The following is a 15,349-nucleotide window of genomic DNA, read 5'->3' on the forward strand; positions in this document are numbered from 1 at the left end:
GCGATTCTTTTTCATATTTATGGTTCATATTTGGGTTCGAAGATATCTATTTCGGAAAATAATTTTAAAAAATGATTTGGAAATAACTAAGCAACCAGATCTCAAAATTATTATTATTATTATTATTATTATTATTATTAAAGCTTATTAACTATAAATTGAAATTTACATGTTAATATTAGAAAGAGACTTAGCTGCTTGGGCTTCTGACTCTTAAGAAACAGTAAAATTAATATAAATGAAATTAACAAATTTGGAAGTAAAGGATTTATGAATAGTAAACTTTTATATAATTAAATTTTAAATTTATGTTGTTTTATAAAGGTGTGAATTTTTCGGATATTTTCTGGGTCTAGATTTCCTAGAATCTCTGCTGCTGAGGAAGTTGTGTTGGTTACGCTGGAGTTAGATGTCAGGGATTTACATGCTCCGATTCCCAGGATGTGATGAATATCAAGCGGTGCTTGGCAGGCATCACAAATTGGAGGATTTTCTTTTTTTAACAGGTGTTGATGAGTCAGTGTTGTGTGTCCGAGTCGTAGTCTAACTAGGGTAGTATTCATCTGCTTTGAGGTAGAGGTAGGGTAGAGCGGTCGAGATTTATCAATATTGTTAAGTTTGTAGAAGTGTTGGTAGTTGTGCCAGTCGTTGAGTTTGTGTTCTTTAACTTTTCGGTTAACTTCACGCAATAAGTCCTGTTTTGTCAGTGTAGGAGTGACATATACTGGGGAGAGGTGGGCAGCATTAGCCGCTTTATCTGCATGTTCGTTACCTGGAATGCCAGTGTGTCCAGGAATCCACATAAGCTTTATTTTTGAAGAGAATCTAATAAGGTGGTCTCTTATTTTGCTTATTATATTGGTGGTATTGTTAGGATTTTGTATCGCTTTTAAAACTGCTAAACTGTCAGAACATATCACAAAACTGCCACGTAATTTTGATGTTATTGCTGCTGTGTTGAGGATTGCTATTGCTTCGGCGGTGAAAATAGAAGCAGAATTGTCCAGTATTCCTATAGCCAAAAGAGAACCATCTTCATAAGTTGAGGCGAAGGATGTACTATGTTGGATTTTGGAACCGTCTGTGAAAACCATTTGCCAGCCTTTGGACCTAAGAGGGTCGCTAATATCGTGAAACAGTGAGCGAAATATATTAGGGGATGTGTTGTTTTTCGCATGTTCTGCTATATCCATGATAAGTGAGGAGACTTCGATGTTCCATGGGGGAAATGCTGGAGAGTATTTTTGGTATTTTATAACAGGTAATTCCATTGACTTGCCAGTTGTTATTGCTGTGGAGATAGCTGATGGAATTCGTTTTATACATATAGATTTTCTTATGGCTTTAACATCTTCATCGATGATGGATCCTTGATTGAATGCTAGTTTGATATAAAGCTTTGCTTTGGTCTCAAGAATACGTTCTTCTAGTAGTGGGAGACCTGCTTCTGCCAATATGTTACGTATTGGGGTTGTTGGGAAAGCATTTATGCTTCTGCGGGCGGCTTGATGATAAGGAGCTTTGATGGTGTTTATCGTTGATTTAGGAGAGTTACCGTAGATGAGAAGGCCATAATCTATCTTACTTAAGACTAAAGATCTAGTTATATTACAAAGTGTGTTTATATGTGCAAAAGATTTTTTACTAGATAAGTAGTTTACTATGTTTACCCTAGCAGCTAGGCTCTTCTTAAGTTCAGTACAATGGGTCTTAAAATTATACTTATTGTTAAAGTAAATTCCTAGAATACTTAGATTATTTACATTTTCAATAGTTATATTATTAAAATTGAAAGATACATCTGTGCAAGAATTTTTACGACATACATGCATTGTCTTACATTTATCTACGGATAATTTGGCCCCTGAGGTGACGGACCAAGTCAAAATGTCTGTTAGAACATTAGAAAAGAGATTTTGCTGTTCTACGAGGCTGTTGTGCCTACATAGGATGTATACATCGTCGGCGTAGATGCAGTGGTCTAATTGGGAGTATTTGGCTAGTATAGAACTAATGTCGTCGAAGGCAATTAGAAATAGCACGACTGATAATGGAGATCCTTGGGGGATTCCATTTTGTAGGGCATACGATTCTGAAAAACAATTATTTGACTTAACACAGATTTTTCTATTAGACAAAAATGACTTGACATAGTTAAAGATTTTGGGGCCAATTCCCCAAGATTTAATTTTATCTAGAATTTGATGAATACCGATTCTGTCAAAAGCCTTTTCAAAGTCTAAGGACAAGATGGTCACATGGTTACGAGCCGATAGAGCTTTAGTGATGTAGTAGTCGATGTGAAGTAGGGCGTCGGAGCAGCCTTTGTTTCTCTTGAAGGCAACTTGATTGGGACTAGTAAGGTTTTTTGATTCTATGAACCACATGAGTCTTTTGGCAATTACCTTTTCCATGACCTTAGAGGCGCAGGGGATGAGTGAGATTGGTCGATATCCATTCACATTTTTGTTACATTTTTTTGGTTTTTGAAAAGGAAGAATTGTTGCTAGTTTCCAGCTCTGAGGAATAGTGCCTGTGTCAAGAATATTGTTGTAGAGTTGTATTAGCCTGGATTTGGTAGATGGAGGAAGATTTTTTAACATCGGGTATGATATCCGGTCTCTACTAGCAGTTTTCCCTTTTAAGTTGACCAAGCAGCTTTCAAGTTCTAATAAAGAGATCGGTGTTTCTATATGTTTGGATTGTCGTGATAAAGAGGAACATATAAAAGGCGAGTTAATGGATAGTTGTTTTTGTATGTTAAATTCGTTAGAGAAATTATTGTCTTTTGAAAGGTTTGACCAAGTACTGGCAAAGCAGTTACTTATGTCAACGGGATTAGTTATTTGTTGATTATTCGCTTCAATGCACTTTATGGTTTGGGGAGTATAGGAACCTGTAAGCCATCGTATATCTTGCCATATCTTGGATGGAGAGGAAGTAGGACTGATTGAAGAAGTAATTTCTTCGAATTTTTTTGCTTTGCTTAGTTTAACCTCTCTTCGAAAAATCGCGTTTGATTTTTTGTATGAAATGAAGTTTTGTTGAGTAGGGTACTTTTTAAAGCGTTTCCACGTTTTGTTTCTTTCCTTTCTTAAAGAGTTTAACTGGGAGCTCCACCACGATACTGTGTGTCTTGAAGGCATTGGGGAGCTTTGTGGTATTGATAAGTTTGCAGCAAGTCGAATGGCTTTAGTTAGGCGCGCAGCCTCCTGGTTAATGTTAGGGGAGGAGTTTTTAGGTAGGTTGTTTAATATATGTTTTTGGAAGTTGGGCCAGTTAGCGAAATCTGTTTTAAATTTGGGAGTGAATCGAGATTCGAGGAGGTCTTGGTTAGAGGCTATGGATGAGATTAAAGGGAAGTGATCGCTGTTGTAGAGATCGTTTAGAGCCTTCCATGAGATCTTTGGGAATATTTCGGGAGAGCAGGTGGTAATGTCGATATGTGTAAAAGTCTGGTGTGTAGAAAAATGTGTAGGGGAGCCATCATTAAGAATTATGAGGTTAGAATTACTTAAAAACCTTTCCCAGATTGCACCTCTAGCATTTGTTCTAGGAGAGCCCCACAGAACACTCCAAGAATTAACGTCACCTGCTATAATAACTGGAGTGTTAATTTGGTTCATTATATTTTCGAGGTCATTGGAGGAGAAGGGTTGATCGGGGTGAATGTAAATGGAAACTAAAGTGAATTTGATTGATAGTTGTACTTCAATTGCTAAAGTCAAAATATGTGAGTTAATAAGAATTTTTTTATGCGGGATGCCTTTCTTTATCAGAATAGCAATTCCTTGTTTGGCTGTTGTATTGCTAACTAGATTGTGAAAATAACCTGTATAGAGTTTAGGAGTGTTTGGTTTGAAGGAGTAAGGACAGTGAGTTTCCTGAAGGGATATTATACTTGGTGAATGTTCTTTTATAAGAATACTTAACTCGTTATAGTTGTTTATGAAGCCTTTCATGTTCCATTGTAGGATTCTGAGTGATTCATTTGAAATGTTTGTTGTTCTCTTTGGAGTTTGTTGTGATAAATTAAGGTTGTCTGTATTAAGGTGATCAGAGCCTCGACTCCGCTGCAGGGAGGTCGAAGCACCCGGGCTCTCTGAGGAGCCCGGATGATTCGAACCCCGAGCAGCGGAGTCGAAAGTTTGGAGATTAGCATCTTTAATGCATCTCGACATCGTCAGGGTCTGGATTTCTTACGAAGTATTGTTTTTTTTCTATGAGCGATTGAGTTACTTCAGATATAGGTGAATTTGTTGGTTTTTTGTTAGGGTTTGTGGATTTAGGTGATTGTGGTTGATTGTTGGTTGGTTGATTTAAGGATGTTGTTTTTTTTAAATGGTTGGAAATAGATGGAGTGTCGGATAAATTAGAGATTGTAGGAAGGTTATCTAGAGCTGCATTAGGTGAGTAGCTTAATTGTATTGGGGTTGAATTTTTTGAGATAGTGTTTGATAAAGTTGTGTGAGATATGGTTGTGGTAGTGTTGTTGACGGTTGTGCTTACATTGTTTTCTCTGTTAATCATTGGCTCCGAATTGTGTATTGAAGCATTGTTAATAGGCTTTGGCGCTTTGGTTTGGTCGTTGTTCGTATTTGGGGGTTGTGCAAACTGAGATTGCTTTTTTAAGGCAAGTTTCGCAGTTTCAGAAAATGAGTCTGAGGTAGAAGAGCTCAAAGGGGGAGGAACATATTGATATTGATCTTTATAAATTCTCTTGGCCTCAGCCATGGAGCATTTTTTTTGAGTTTTAATTGTTAAAATTTCTTTTGATTGTTTGTATGCAGGGCATGTTTTGGAAGAAGAGGCATGAGCAAGAGAGCAATTAGCACATTTAACACGAGTGCATGGTTCAGGGACATGTGGGGAGAAACTACAGGTATCGCATTTTGCTTCACCGTTGCAGCGTTTACTGGTATGGCCGAGAATTTGGCAGTTGCGGCAGCGCATGGGGTTAGGGACGTATTCTGTGATTTTAGCGTTGTAAAAACCAATTTCAACAGACTTAGGTGCCTGGTAAAGGTTAAATGTGAAGAGCATAAGGCCCGTAACTCTTTGTTTTCCCTCTTCGTTTTTAGTGAATTTATAGATATCGGTGACTCCTTGTGAAGTCATCTCTTTGATTATTTCTTTTTCAGGGACGTTAATTAAACAAGGGGCGTATGCGATGCCTTTAGATTCGTTTAATTTATCGTGGGGTTTGACAGTAACGGGGCATTTAGCTAAATTGTTCACTTTGAGAAAGATATCAACTATTTTTTGCGACTTAACCAAAATGAGAAGATTACCATCTCTCAGTTGTGAAATTTGCTCGTATTCTTTGCTTATCTCGTCGATAGATTTTTTAAGGACGAAAGGGTTGAGGGATGAAATGGGATTATCATTGGATTTTGCCGAAATCACTAAGAACTTCGGATTTTTCACAGTTTGGATTGTTGGAAGATCAGGGTATTTGTATAAAGGAGTGAGATTTGTTTTATATTTTTTATTAGGTTGGGACAAAGGGACGGAATCCACGTCAAGCGGTAAATGCCTGAAACGCGATCCCCCCTCCCCGAGGGGCATTTTTACTCGCAAGATAAAGCACTCGCGTGTATGAAAGCTAACAAAGAAAGGTTAGCAGAAAGAAAACAATGGGTAGATAAGAAACAACGGGAAAACCGGTTGTTGCGCTTGGCAGCAAAAGAAAGAAAATCACACAGTAGAACGAACGATGCTTATGGTTCGGAGGTCAGACGGTGACTGGATCTCAAAATTATTCTTGGTTTGATAAATAAATTGAAGGTTTTGAATGAACAACAACTTGTGTGTGTTAAACCAAGTTCATAGGTTGGAGTTATAGCTATTTCACGGGGGCCAACCCGATCATCAGACTCCTTTCAGTGGTGCTAAGTCGCTTATGTTCAATTAATTTTGAAAATTGCCCGAGCGAGGCTTGAACTCAGAAAAAAAAAACTTAGTTTTTATTTTACCAAAGTTAAAATTGCATTTTATTTTCTATGAAAAAATACATATTTTCACTACAATTGCATATTTTTTTTGTATTTTTGTTGCTGTTGTGTAAATTGGTATATAATAATTTTAAGTTTAAAACTTTTATCAATATCAAAGTTTTTTTGTTTTTTCCTTTATTTCAGTTTTCATCATTTCATTTTTTTAAAAAAATTTTATGTTTCATCATCAAACTTCGTTGGTATAAACGAAACCAAAGGGTGCGTGTAATTCATTTTTTTGTTATAACAAACAATAAAATTAATAAAAATAAAAAATGTGATTTAGCCCTGATTTTTCAATCGTCAGTTAGACTATCAGAAGAAAAAATGTCAATACAAAAAAAAACTTTTATTCCTGTCAATAGGCTCTATCTTAGGTTTATCTGACTATTGAAAAATTGGCCCTTAGAAACAGAAAATAAAGTAAAACTTATTTTATTAAAAAAAAAATAACTCTTTGTTTAAATGTATCATATTATATATCACAAAAATGAAAAAAAAAAATTAATGAAAACAGATTTGTTAAATGTAAAAAACTACGAAAGCAAAATAAAAACTTAACATGATTGGCGCGCATAACATCAATTCATTCTCACATTATACTAAAGCTATGAGTTACTCTCGTTTCTTAAATGCAAAACTTAATATTTAATAAGCTCTCCAAGTAGAAACCAAAAATTTTTTTTTGTTTGAGGTGATGTAATTTTAAATTGAAAAAAAAAAAAAATAATAAAAATAATCATCACAACGACATAAACGCTGATGATACTGTGTGCATTTTAAAAATTTGTCTCTTGAAACTCTTTCGATTGAAGCCCAGATCCAATTGTATAAGCCACAACCGTGGCATGATCAAGCTTCCCTGGCAGCGATGAAAATGCACTACTATCAACTACCCGCTTCCTTGCAGCACGGTGTTGCATCCGATTCAATTCAACTTCACGTTTAATTCCATCCGGGCCAGTAGCCAATTTGTAAAAGAGTTCACGCTGCTCCAAAGTCTTTCGCCGGGCAGTTGTTATCATACGGACAAAATCTATTAATAAATGGCACAATCGACGTGCTGAAGAACATGGACAGAAGGTTCCACTTGTACCGTAGCTTAGCAAGTCTTCTAGACGATATAAAGTTAATGCGTGTCGTTGGGGCCCAGTAACCAAAGGTAGCCCAAGTATTGATTTGGGTACTTTAACAATTGGTTGCGTTTGCTGGGCGCGTGACTCGATGACGGTGTGTGAACGCATGTATTTTGGCCGACTTGGCACATTAGAAACACTTGAAGATTTCTCAAGTTGTCCTCGAGGAGCTACATTTTCGGGCGAGGAGCTTTTCTTTGAACGTGGTGGACGAGACGGAATTGAAGATTGACCAGCATTCATGCTGCATGTCATTTTGTTACTAGTTGGTTCTCCGCGATGTAAACGAGAGTAAATTGCTGATGCACTTTTGTTTTGTCGCTTCGGAGCTAGAACGCCAAGTGAACGTTGATGTTCATATTTTGAAATTTTACTTTCTGGTGTCCAGGCTTCGGCGAATTTGCCAACAACTGGATCAAAATTATCACTTATACCATCTGAAGTAAGAAAAACTATATCCCCAGCATCGACAATAGTCATAGAAAGTGTCAGATTGCTAAGTTCTGGTTTGTTGCCATCGGCTGGACCAAGAGCACCTAATGCATCACGCATATCACGCATGGAATGTATATCATGACAAGCTTTAAAAGATAAAAAAAACATTAAAATTTTATTTTATAAAAAATAAATCAAATTACCTTGCGTAAATTCTCGAACACCATGCTTCTTTGAGTATACATAACCCAGAGAATCACCAACATTACATGCACATACAACATATTTGCCAAGATTTGGTTCAGCTAATGGCAAAACAACAGCAATTGTTAATGTACTTAAGGCCCCACCAACTTCTAAAATGCACCCGTGTCCTTCCCATAAACTTCTTAAAAGCGATACAAATACTTCACTAGTAGTGGTTGCTATACACTCTTGGGCCATACCAAAAACAGCTCGGTCCAAATAGTCAAGGCATCCGTGAACTGCAGAGCGAGCTGCCAAACGAGCACCATCACCTTAAAAATTGAAAAGAGGAAAATGTTAGTAATGTGTTAGGGTTCCAAAATTTTCACAGTTAGGTCTTTTTATAAACACCAGGTGTTTAAAATTAAAAAAAAAATAGCAGGATTCCGAGGCTAAATTTGAAGCTCACAAAAAGAAACGATGAACGAATTCGATTATATGGAAGCCTTAGCGCACTCTCTTCTGTGCATTAACTACCACAGAGACTAAAAAACAGTGGCCTTAATATCGGGACAATATCAAGAAAGTAACTTAATCTATCGAAACATCGCATCTCAATGAGTTTGAAGTCTCAGCGGTAGTAACAATACTCGAAAGTTTTATTAAAAAAATCAAACAACTCGGTGTCTGAAACCGACCGCGAGCTTTCCAAAACATTGAATATGAGCTTATCAAGTCACCGAAAAACATGGGATGATAGAAATGTCCAAGTAGCTTTTCCAGCAACTGGAAGTTATTTAGAGAATATATTCCCTATTACTGGACCACCAACTTCATATGTTCCAGCTCCGAAAAAGGTAAACATTTTTAAAGGAACTATTAAGCAAAGGTGGAGTCACTAAAACCGTGCGTTGTTGTTGTAGTGAATGAGAAAAAAACTAGGTACATGCTATCAACTACCAAATAGTTCAGTCAATGAGGAGTCAAATGTAGGAGATATGAAAAAATTTGTGACGTCAGATAATTTTGGAAGCAGCATCGAAGAGGTGATTGATTGAAAAACGCGTTACTCTCTAAAACGATTTGTCGCAATGTACAAGGACGTTTCTGATAGGAAATATAACTTTATTTATCCCATAAATCATTTTCCTATTATACTTTCAGAATTAGAGCACGGCAAATGATGCGCTTTTTATGTTTTTAATAAGAGTTAGTGGAAAGTAATTGAAAATGATGTATGAGAGAAATAAAGGCAGAAAAGACCTTTATTATTTCTGTGCAACAAGTCGTTCTCGAGATATTGAGACTTGTTCTTCAAAATTACGGACGCCCCACAAGACCAATCGATACGCAAAGTAAGATTTATACATTTATACACAGAATGAACCCCTTTTCAATGCTGCATCCAAACTTATCTGACGTCACAATTTTTTTCAGATTTTTCCCCATTGAATGAACTAAAACAAATATATGTCCGCCGGCCGCCTGTTACAAAGCATCACTAGAACTATTAACAATTTCGAGTTAATCAACGAGTATAAAAAAACTTCGTGAATGACATCTTTTTTGAGATTCAAAGAAGAATTAGAATTGAATGCCTCTCTCTACAAAAAATCTACTTTGCTACATATTTCTGCTTAATGGTCCCGAGTGTGTAAACTCTTTCAAATGAAAAAGTCTTAGACGAATGAATGAGAAGCTGAAAAAAACCACCCAAAAAACTAAAACACGCAAACTAACTACATTTAAAATAGTCTTGGAGCCCAAGCCCCCATTGCCAGAGTATAGAAATCCTACCCTCGTTTACGGCACAACAAGCCTTGAAAACTTACGGATATAGGTATTAGGCTACCGCTAAGACTAGGAACTTAAAATTCGCAGGACCTTCACCGGACGTAATTGACAGTCTATTGAAGCTTAATATCGTCGGTTTCAAGCACAATTAACCAACTGATTTTGTATTATTGATGGAACTATAATAAAAAGCAAGAAGAAATTTTTTAAAACAGCACCTATTTGATATTAGGTCTGTTCGTTGTTTTCCCGCTCCAGGGCTGGGTATTTTGTCCAGGGCTCTGACAAAATACCCAGTGTTATTCAGGGTGCGTTCAGAGCGAACATCGAACACAGAGTAAATAACTCTGGTTGAAAAAGGAGCTACAAAAAACGCTTGACAAGGAATTCGGAGCGACCCAGAGTGCCCTAGAGCTCACAACGAACAAAACTATTACCTTTAGAATATGGAAAAACCATTCAAAATTGTTGGTAAACTGAAATGCAGGAAAAACTGCCCGAATTTGCTAACTACGTTTTTGCAGTTGATTATTTTTGCTTTGTAAGGCGTAATGTTTGACATTTCTGAAAGAGGCTATAAATAAGCCCAACGAATGCTTTTACCTCATATTGATCAAGATTCAGCCATGAAAAAGTTATTTTCCCGATAGGGACTGGGACTCATTTCGAAATTTTTAAAAGGATAGTTCTGAACGCGGTCCTCATGGATTTGTTCTGCCTAGCTCAATCAATATAATGTAGTCTCGTCTGATGCTACCATCACTCACCAGTCACCACCATGAAGTATTAAATTATGTTTGTGAAGAGAAATGTAAAGTGCGTGACTTCCAAAAATCTGTTGGCGAAGTTAAGGCGCAACAAAAAAACCGTCAGACAGAGCGTTTAGATTCGTATATTTATCAGTATGATTATTTCGCCGCGATATATTTATCACCGCGTTGGGCGGTTTCATTGCTAAGGTTTTTTTGTTTACGCTACAAAATGTGACAGTTGCATGAAAATAATCCTACCGAAAGAATTAAAATAATCCATAACTAGAGAGAAAGAAAGAGATAATTTAACCTCAAATGCTGTAGATGCAGCGAAAAAAGCGTTAACACTCAAGTGGTTCGACCAAAATGAAGGGACAACAAAGATCCAGCAAAGGTCAAGCCAAGAAGATATTCGTCAGTACAAGGAAGACCAAACTCATCCTTTAAAGATAAAACAAAATACTCGTAGGACTGAGGAACGCGTTATTAATATTAGAAACTCACCCCAATTTACCCCATCAGCTAAGGCCATTGTTGCAGCATTTCCACGCACTACAATACCATAACAATCAGCGATGGGATTTCCCATTGGTTCCTTAGTCAACATATTATTTTCATACAAAGACACAGATATTCCATAGGCACTCTCCGATTCCATCTTCCAATTTGTGACACCAGCAATAGGCTCAACCAGCGAGCCATTATCTGTTATTAAAGCCTGATTCGAAACTGCTTCGCGTAATAAACGTGATGCATCTTCCAGTTTCTTCTCAGCTATTGGTTTTGAATCATCAACTGATGTCGATGTTTTAATGATACCATTATGGCCATTCGAGATTTCCTTAAAATCAGTCTTTGCGTTAACTATATTCTTGTTACTTTGCTGCTCGTCGGTGGTAACAACATTGGTGGTTGTGCCATTGTGGCCGGCAGTGTTAGTTTTTGTTGTGCTGACCATGCTTACGACAATGGTTGTTCCTCCTCCCTTGGTGTTTTCAGATCCGCTACCGGTGGTGGTAGTGGAGGTGGTGGTAGATTGTTCAACTTTAGAATTTCTTCTAGAACGAGTGTTGGGTGTTCCAACACCACCAACACCCATTTTATTGGCATTTTGATCCGATCGATACTTAGAAGCGTTAAACTTAAATTTATTGTGATTGCTTATGCTTTTGCGAACCTCCATAACATCATTATCTTGAATTGTATCAATAAAGTCAATATCGGAGCCAGCACTTAAATGCAATTTGGATCGTTTAATTCCAGTTAGGCCATCATCGGGCCCAGTACATGCTGATGTTATGGTATGTGGACCGGTGGGATATTCAGCCAATGGATGTTCTGGCATATCGGACGGATTTTGGCCACTGCTTACTTCGGAACCAGGTTCAAAAATCCTTTCCATTCGACTAGATATGAAAAAAAATACAATTCAAAATTGAATAAAACTATTTTAAAATATTCGTGATAATAAAATCTCACCCTTCCAAGTACTTGGTAATAAAACCACCATCATCTTCTTCGGTTTTACGAGGACTCCGCGGACCATCTCTAGAGTCGGCAATGAAACTCAATTGACGAAAGTATGTTGTGACCTTTTGTCTCAGTGATGGCATCGCTAGGCGGTCTTGCTTTATGGTGTCTTTGCAGCCCTCTGAATGATTGATCAACTACTTGGACCTGAGTTCATTCACATGACCGGCATCATGGCATACTTAATTGATTACTAGCGTTGAACCTAAAGAGGGAAAAAGAAAAAACAAAAATTCGATTGAAACACAACATGCGATTGAATTGTTTATAAACAGCATTGTCTTTATCAAGAGACTAGGTTCTATGGTTGAGCTTTTAATTGTCACATGGAAAATGAGTTAGTTAGTCACTGCTGGGGATTCTTTCTTCTCAAATAGTAATTCAAAGTTCAAAAAACACAATACAAAGGAAAAAGCCATTCAGATGCGAGAAACTCAAACGAAAAATTCTAAAGAGACTAATTAAAAATGAGCAGCAGTTGGAAGTAATTGGGATTGGGATGTGGGTGATGCATTAACTTTCAAAACAATAGAAGAAGACTTATTGTTTTAGTTGGTCTCTTTAATTATAATCTTAATTTCTTGTTTAGGCATTCAATTTAAATTTATGTCCCAGTAAGGGTTTAGTTTAGATGAATGTATACTCGTATATTGGGTCAAAATTTTATTGTGTGTTTGCACGATAATTACAGTTTCGAATTTATTTTTTTACCTTGCGTGATAGTTGGAATGGAATTCTGAGGGTAATTATTTTCAAAGTGTGCCACGATTTGCATGTAGATGTTAATAGCACCCATATACTGCTCTACTGAGTTAGTTGATTTTTTTTTTACTTTTATGATACAAAAAAAAAAAAAATATATGTCATTGAATTAAATTTGAGATTTTGATGGTATTTGAAGCAGATATCGTCTTAATAACTCGATGAAAAATAAAAATGAAAAAGATTCAGGAAACTTCCCATAATTATCTATTGATTATGCACTAATAACCCAAATCGCTATGAACATAACCTTGCTTTGATATAAAATAAAAAGTTTACAATTTTTTCGTATGTTTCCATACTTTGCAGTGACTGCTTTTTGTTCCGTCAATTCCATTATAATCTTTGAACAACAACAACATCTTGAAGGTGCTACCACCAAGTGTTTTATGGCTAGAGTTACAGTACTGTTTCACGGATGCCAATCCGATCATCAGACTCCTTTTATTCCATTTTGTGTGTGGTGCTTGGTCTAGTAATTTTTTCATTTGATTTGAAAAACTTCTTCCGTCACACTTGAGTATTGAACCTAGACCAAGCGAGTTCAGAAGCCAGTACACTACGCACTGCGCTACCTCACCCACGTGATTAGCCTCACCCAATTGCAGGTTTTCTTAGTTTATCAACATGCAAATGAACCAAGCACCACACACAAAATGGAATAAAAGGAGTCTGATGATCGGATTGGCATCCGTGAAACAGTACTGTAACTCTAGCCATAAAACACTTGGTGGTAGCACCTTCAAGATGTTGTTGTTGTTCAAAGATTATAATAAAATAAAAAGCTTTTATGGAAATCATGTTATTTGCTTGCTTGTTTAGAATAATTTTTAGTAGAAAAAAGGTGCATATCATGATTTTTTGTTTTTTTTTTTATATTAGCCGTGTTTTTAATTGGAAACTGAGTACCTGCTAACGTTGGTAAAATTTTACAGGATGAACAATTGCATTTGTTTGTTGTGGCTTAAAAAGTATTTTTTTTGTTAAACTTACAAGTTTTTAACCTTTCAACAACAAACGATTAATAAAAATTAATAACACGGTGTTAAAAAAATTAGGTTTCAAAATACACGCGGGCCTATCACGTTTTGTAGAGCTAGTCGCACTGATTACGAAACGTTATTTAAAAAGTCGCTAACACCCTAAAAATCTGGAGTTAGGGGCAAAAAACGATTTTTTTTACCTTCACCCATTGAAAAAAATCTAGCTTCGTCAAATTTTTACAAATTTTTGAGGAAATTGAAAAATAAAAAAAAAAAATAATTTGAAAAAAGAAATATCTGATAAAATTATTATTTTTCAATTTCCTCAAAACCTAGAAGGCATAGAAACATATAGTTTGCGATATTCGATAAGGAATCAATTGAGGCAGTTTTATGCATGAGACAATTTTTTATTAAAATTGTAGTCTGGACAAAAATAGAAATTAATGAATTTTTTAAAATTTTTTTTCGACTATTTTTAACTTTGAAATCGATTATTTCAAAAACTATATATTGATTTTAAAATTTCAATTAAATGTACAATTCTTCCTTTCGGAAATGTTATCACTTATAACTGCAAGTGTTGCCGTTGTTTTTTAATAAATTTTTTTATTGTAGTATTTTTTTTTAGAAAATTGCCCCCCCTCCTAAAGGGGGGGACATAGACCCCCTTCTCATAGTAAAAAAATGATTGTATTGAAGTCCTCTACAAAAAAAACGTTATCAAATCCTGGCGCCCAATTTATGGTACTACGTGCCAAAATAACATTTTTTTTCGGTGCCTAAACGTTCGAATTTCTGTATCTGGGTTGAAATTTTTTTTTCTAAGCCAATTTGGAATTGATTTTCATAAAAAATACCTCGTTTGATTTGGAAATAAATATTATTTTAGAATATATTTTAAAAACAGCATGTTGTTGTGAAAATATATACTTTAATTTGATGTCGAAGTTGGGTAGATCCATGTAGACATTTTAACGAACGAAATGCCCACCGATTATTTGAAAATAAGGTAAAAAAAAAATATTTGAAATCAAATAAACTACAGTGTATTTGGGACATAATAAGGTAAGTTTTCACAAAATTTCGTAGACAAATTTTTTTTTTTGAAAAAGAGAAAAAAAAACCAAAAACTGGGTTATTTGAAATTTTCACATACATTTTGGGATTATGTGAAAAAATTGTCGTACGAAAGTTGTAGATCTTTTTATTACCTACAACTTTGCAATACATTTTTTTTCCATAACACTTGTATTTTTGCCGGAAATCGAGATATACCATTTTTTACCATTATAAACTCAACCCACCCACTTCCCGAACTCGGCTCGCCCGTAATTTATTTTTCCTTTCATTTTTATCATATTCATCTCCTTTTGCAAAGGGTTTCATCATACTATGATTTTTTTTTTACTTTTAAATGTTTTTGAAGGTTTCGGCACTGGTCTAATTAGCAATCGTTTGGTGTTTAGTTTAGTTGTGTTTATACATGTCCCATGAGACATGTCCCGTGAGACATTTCTCATGAGACATGTCCCATGAGACATGTCCCATGAGACATTTCCCATGAGACATGTCCCATGAGACATTTCCCACGAGACATGTCCCATGAGACATGTCCCATGAGACATGTCCCGTGATACATTTCCCATGAGAATTGTCCCATGGGACATTTCCCGTGAGACATTTACCGTGGGACATTTGCCGTGAGACATTTACCGTGGGACATTTGCCGTGAGACATTTCTCGTGAGACATTTCCCGTGAGACATTTACCGT

The 15,349-nt window shown here is 36.0% G+C and overlaps 4 protein-coding genes across 4 annotated transcripts in view; 1 reads left to right on the top strand and 3 right to left on the bottom strand.

Annotated features, from left to right (window-relative positions):
* Window positions 1-15,349, top strand: part of LOC129916220 (dihydroorotate dehydrogenase (quinone), mitochondrial) — a 131,968-nt gene that overhangs the window by 86,862 nt on the left and 29,757 nt on the right. The gene's annotated exons all lie outside the window — the stretch shown is intronic.
* Window positions 294-2,414, bottom strand: LOC129915108 (uncharacterized). Its single transcript, XM_055994571.1, has one exon. The coding sequence runs from the start codon at window positions 2,412-2,414 to the stop codon at window positions 294-296; it is 2,121 nt and encodes a 706-aa protein (XP_055850546.1).
* Window positions 4,163-5,745, bottom strand: LOC129916217 (uncharacterized). The gene has a single exon (XM_055996054.1). It carries the CDS (start codon window positions 5,566-5,568, stop codon window positions 4,165-4,167), a length of 1,404 nt encoding a protein of 467 aa, XP_055852029.1. The 5' UTR covers window positions 5,569-5,745; the 3' UTR covers window positions 4,163-4,164.
* On the bottom strand, window positions 6,402-12,034 carry LOC129916211 (PP2C-like domain-containing protein CG9801). The gene is made up of 4 exons (XM_055996043.1): window positions 11,779-12,034; window positions 10,804-11,705; window positions 7,771-8,085; window positions 6,402-7,713 (listed from the first exon to the last, which is right to left on the bottom strand). The coding sequence occupies exons 1-4, from the start codon at window positions 11,910-11,912 to the stop codon at window positions 6,776-6,778; spliced, it is 2,289 nt and encodes a 762-aa protein (XP_055852018.1). The 5' UTR covers window positions 11,913-12,034; the 3' UTR covers window positions 6,402-6,775.

Source organism: Episyrphus balteatus, chromosome 3, assembly GCF_945859705.1.
Source record: "Episyrphus balteatus chromosome 3, idEpiBalt1.1, whole genome shotgun sequence".
Taxonomy (NCBI): Eukaryota; Metazoa; Arthropoda; class Insecta; order Diptera; family Syrphidae; genus Episyrphus; species Episyrphus balteatus.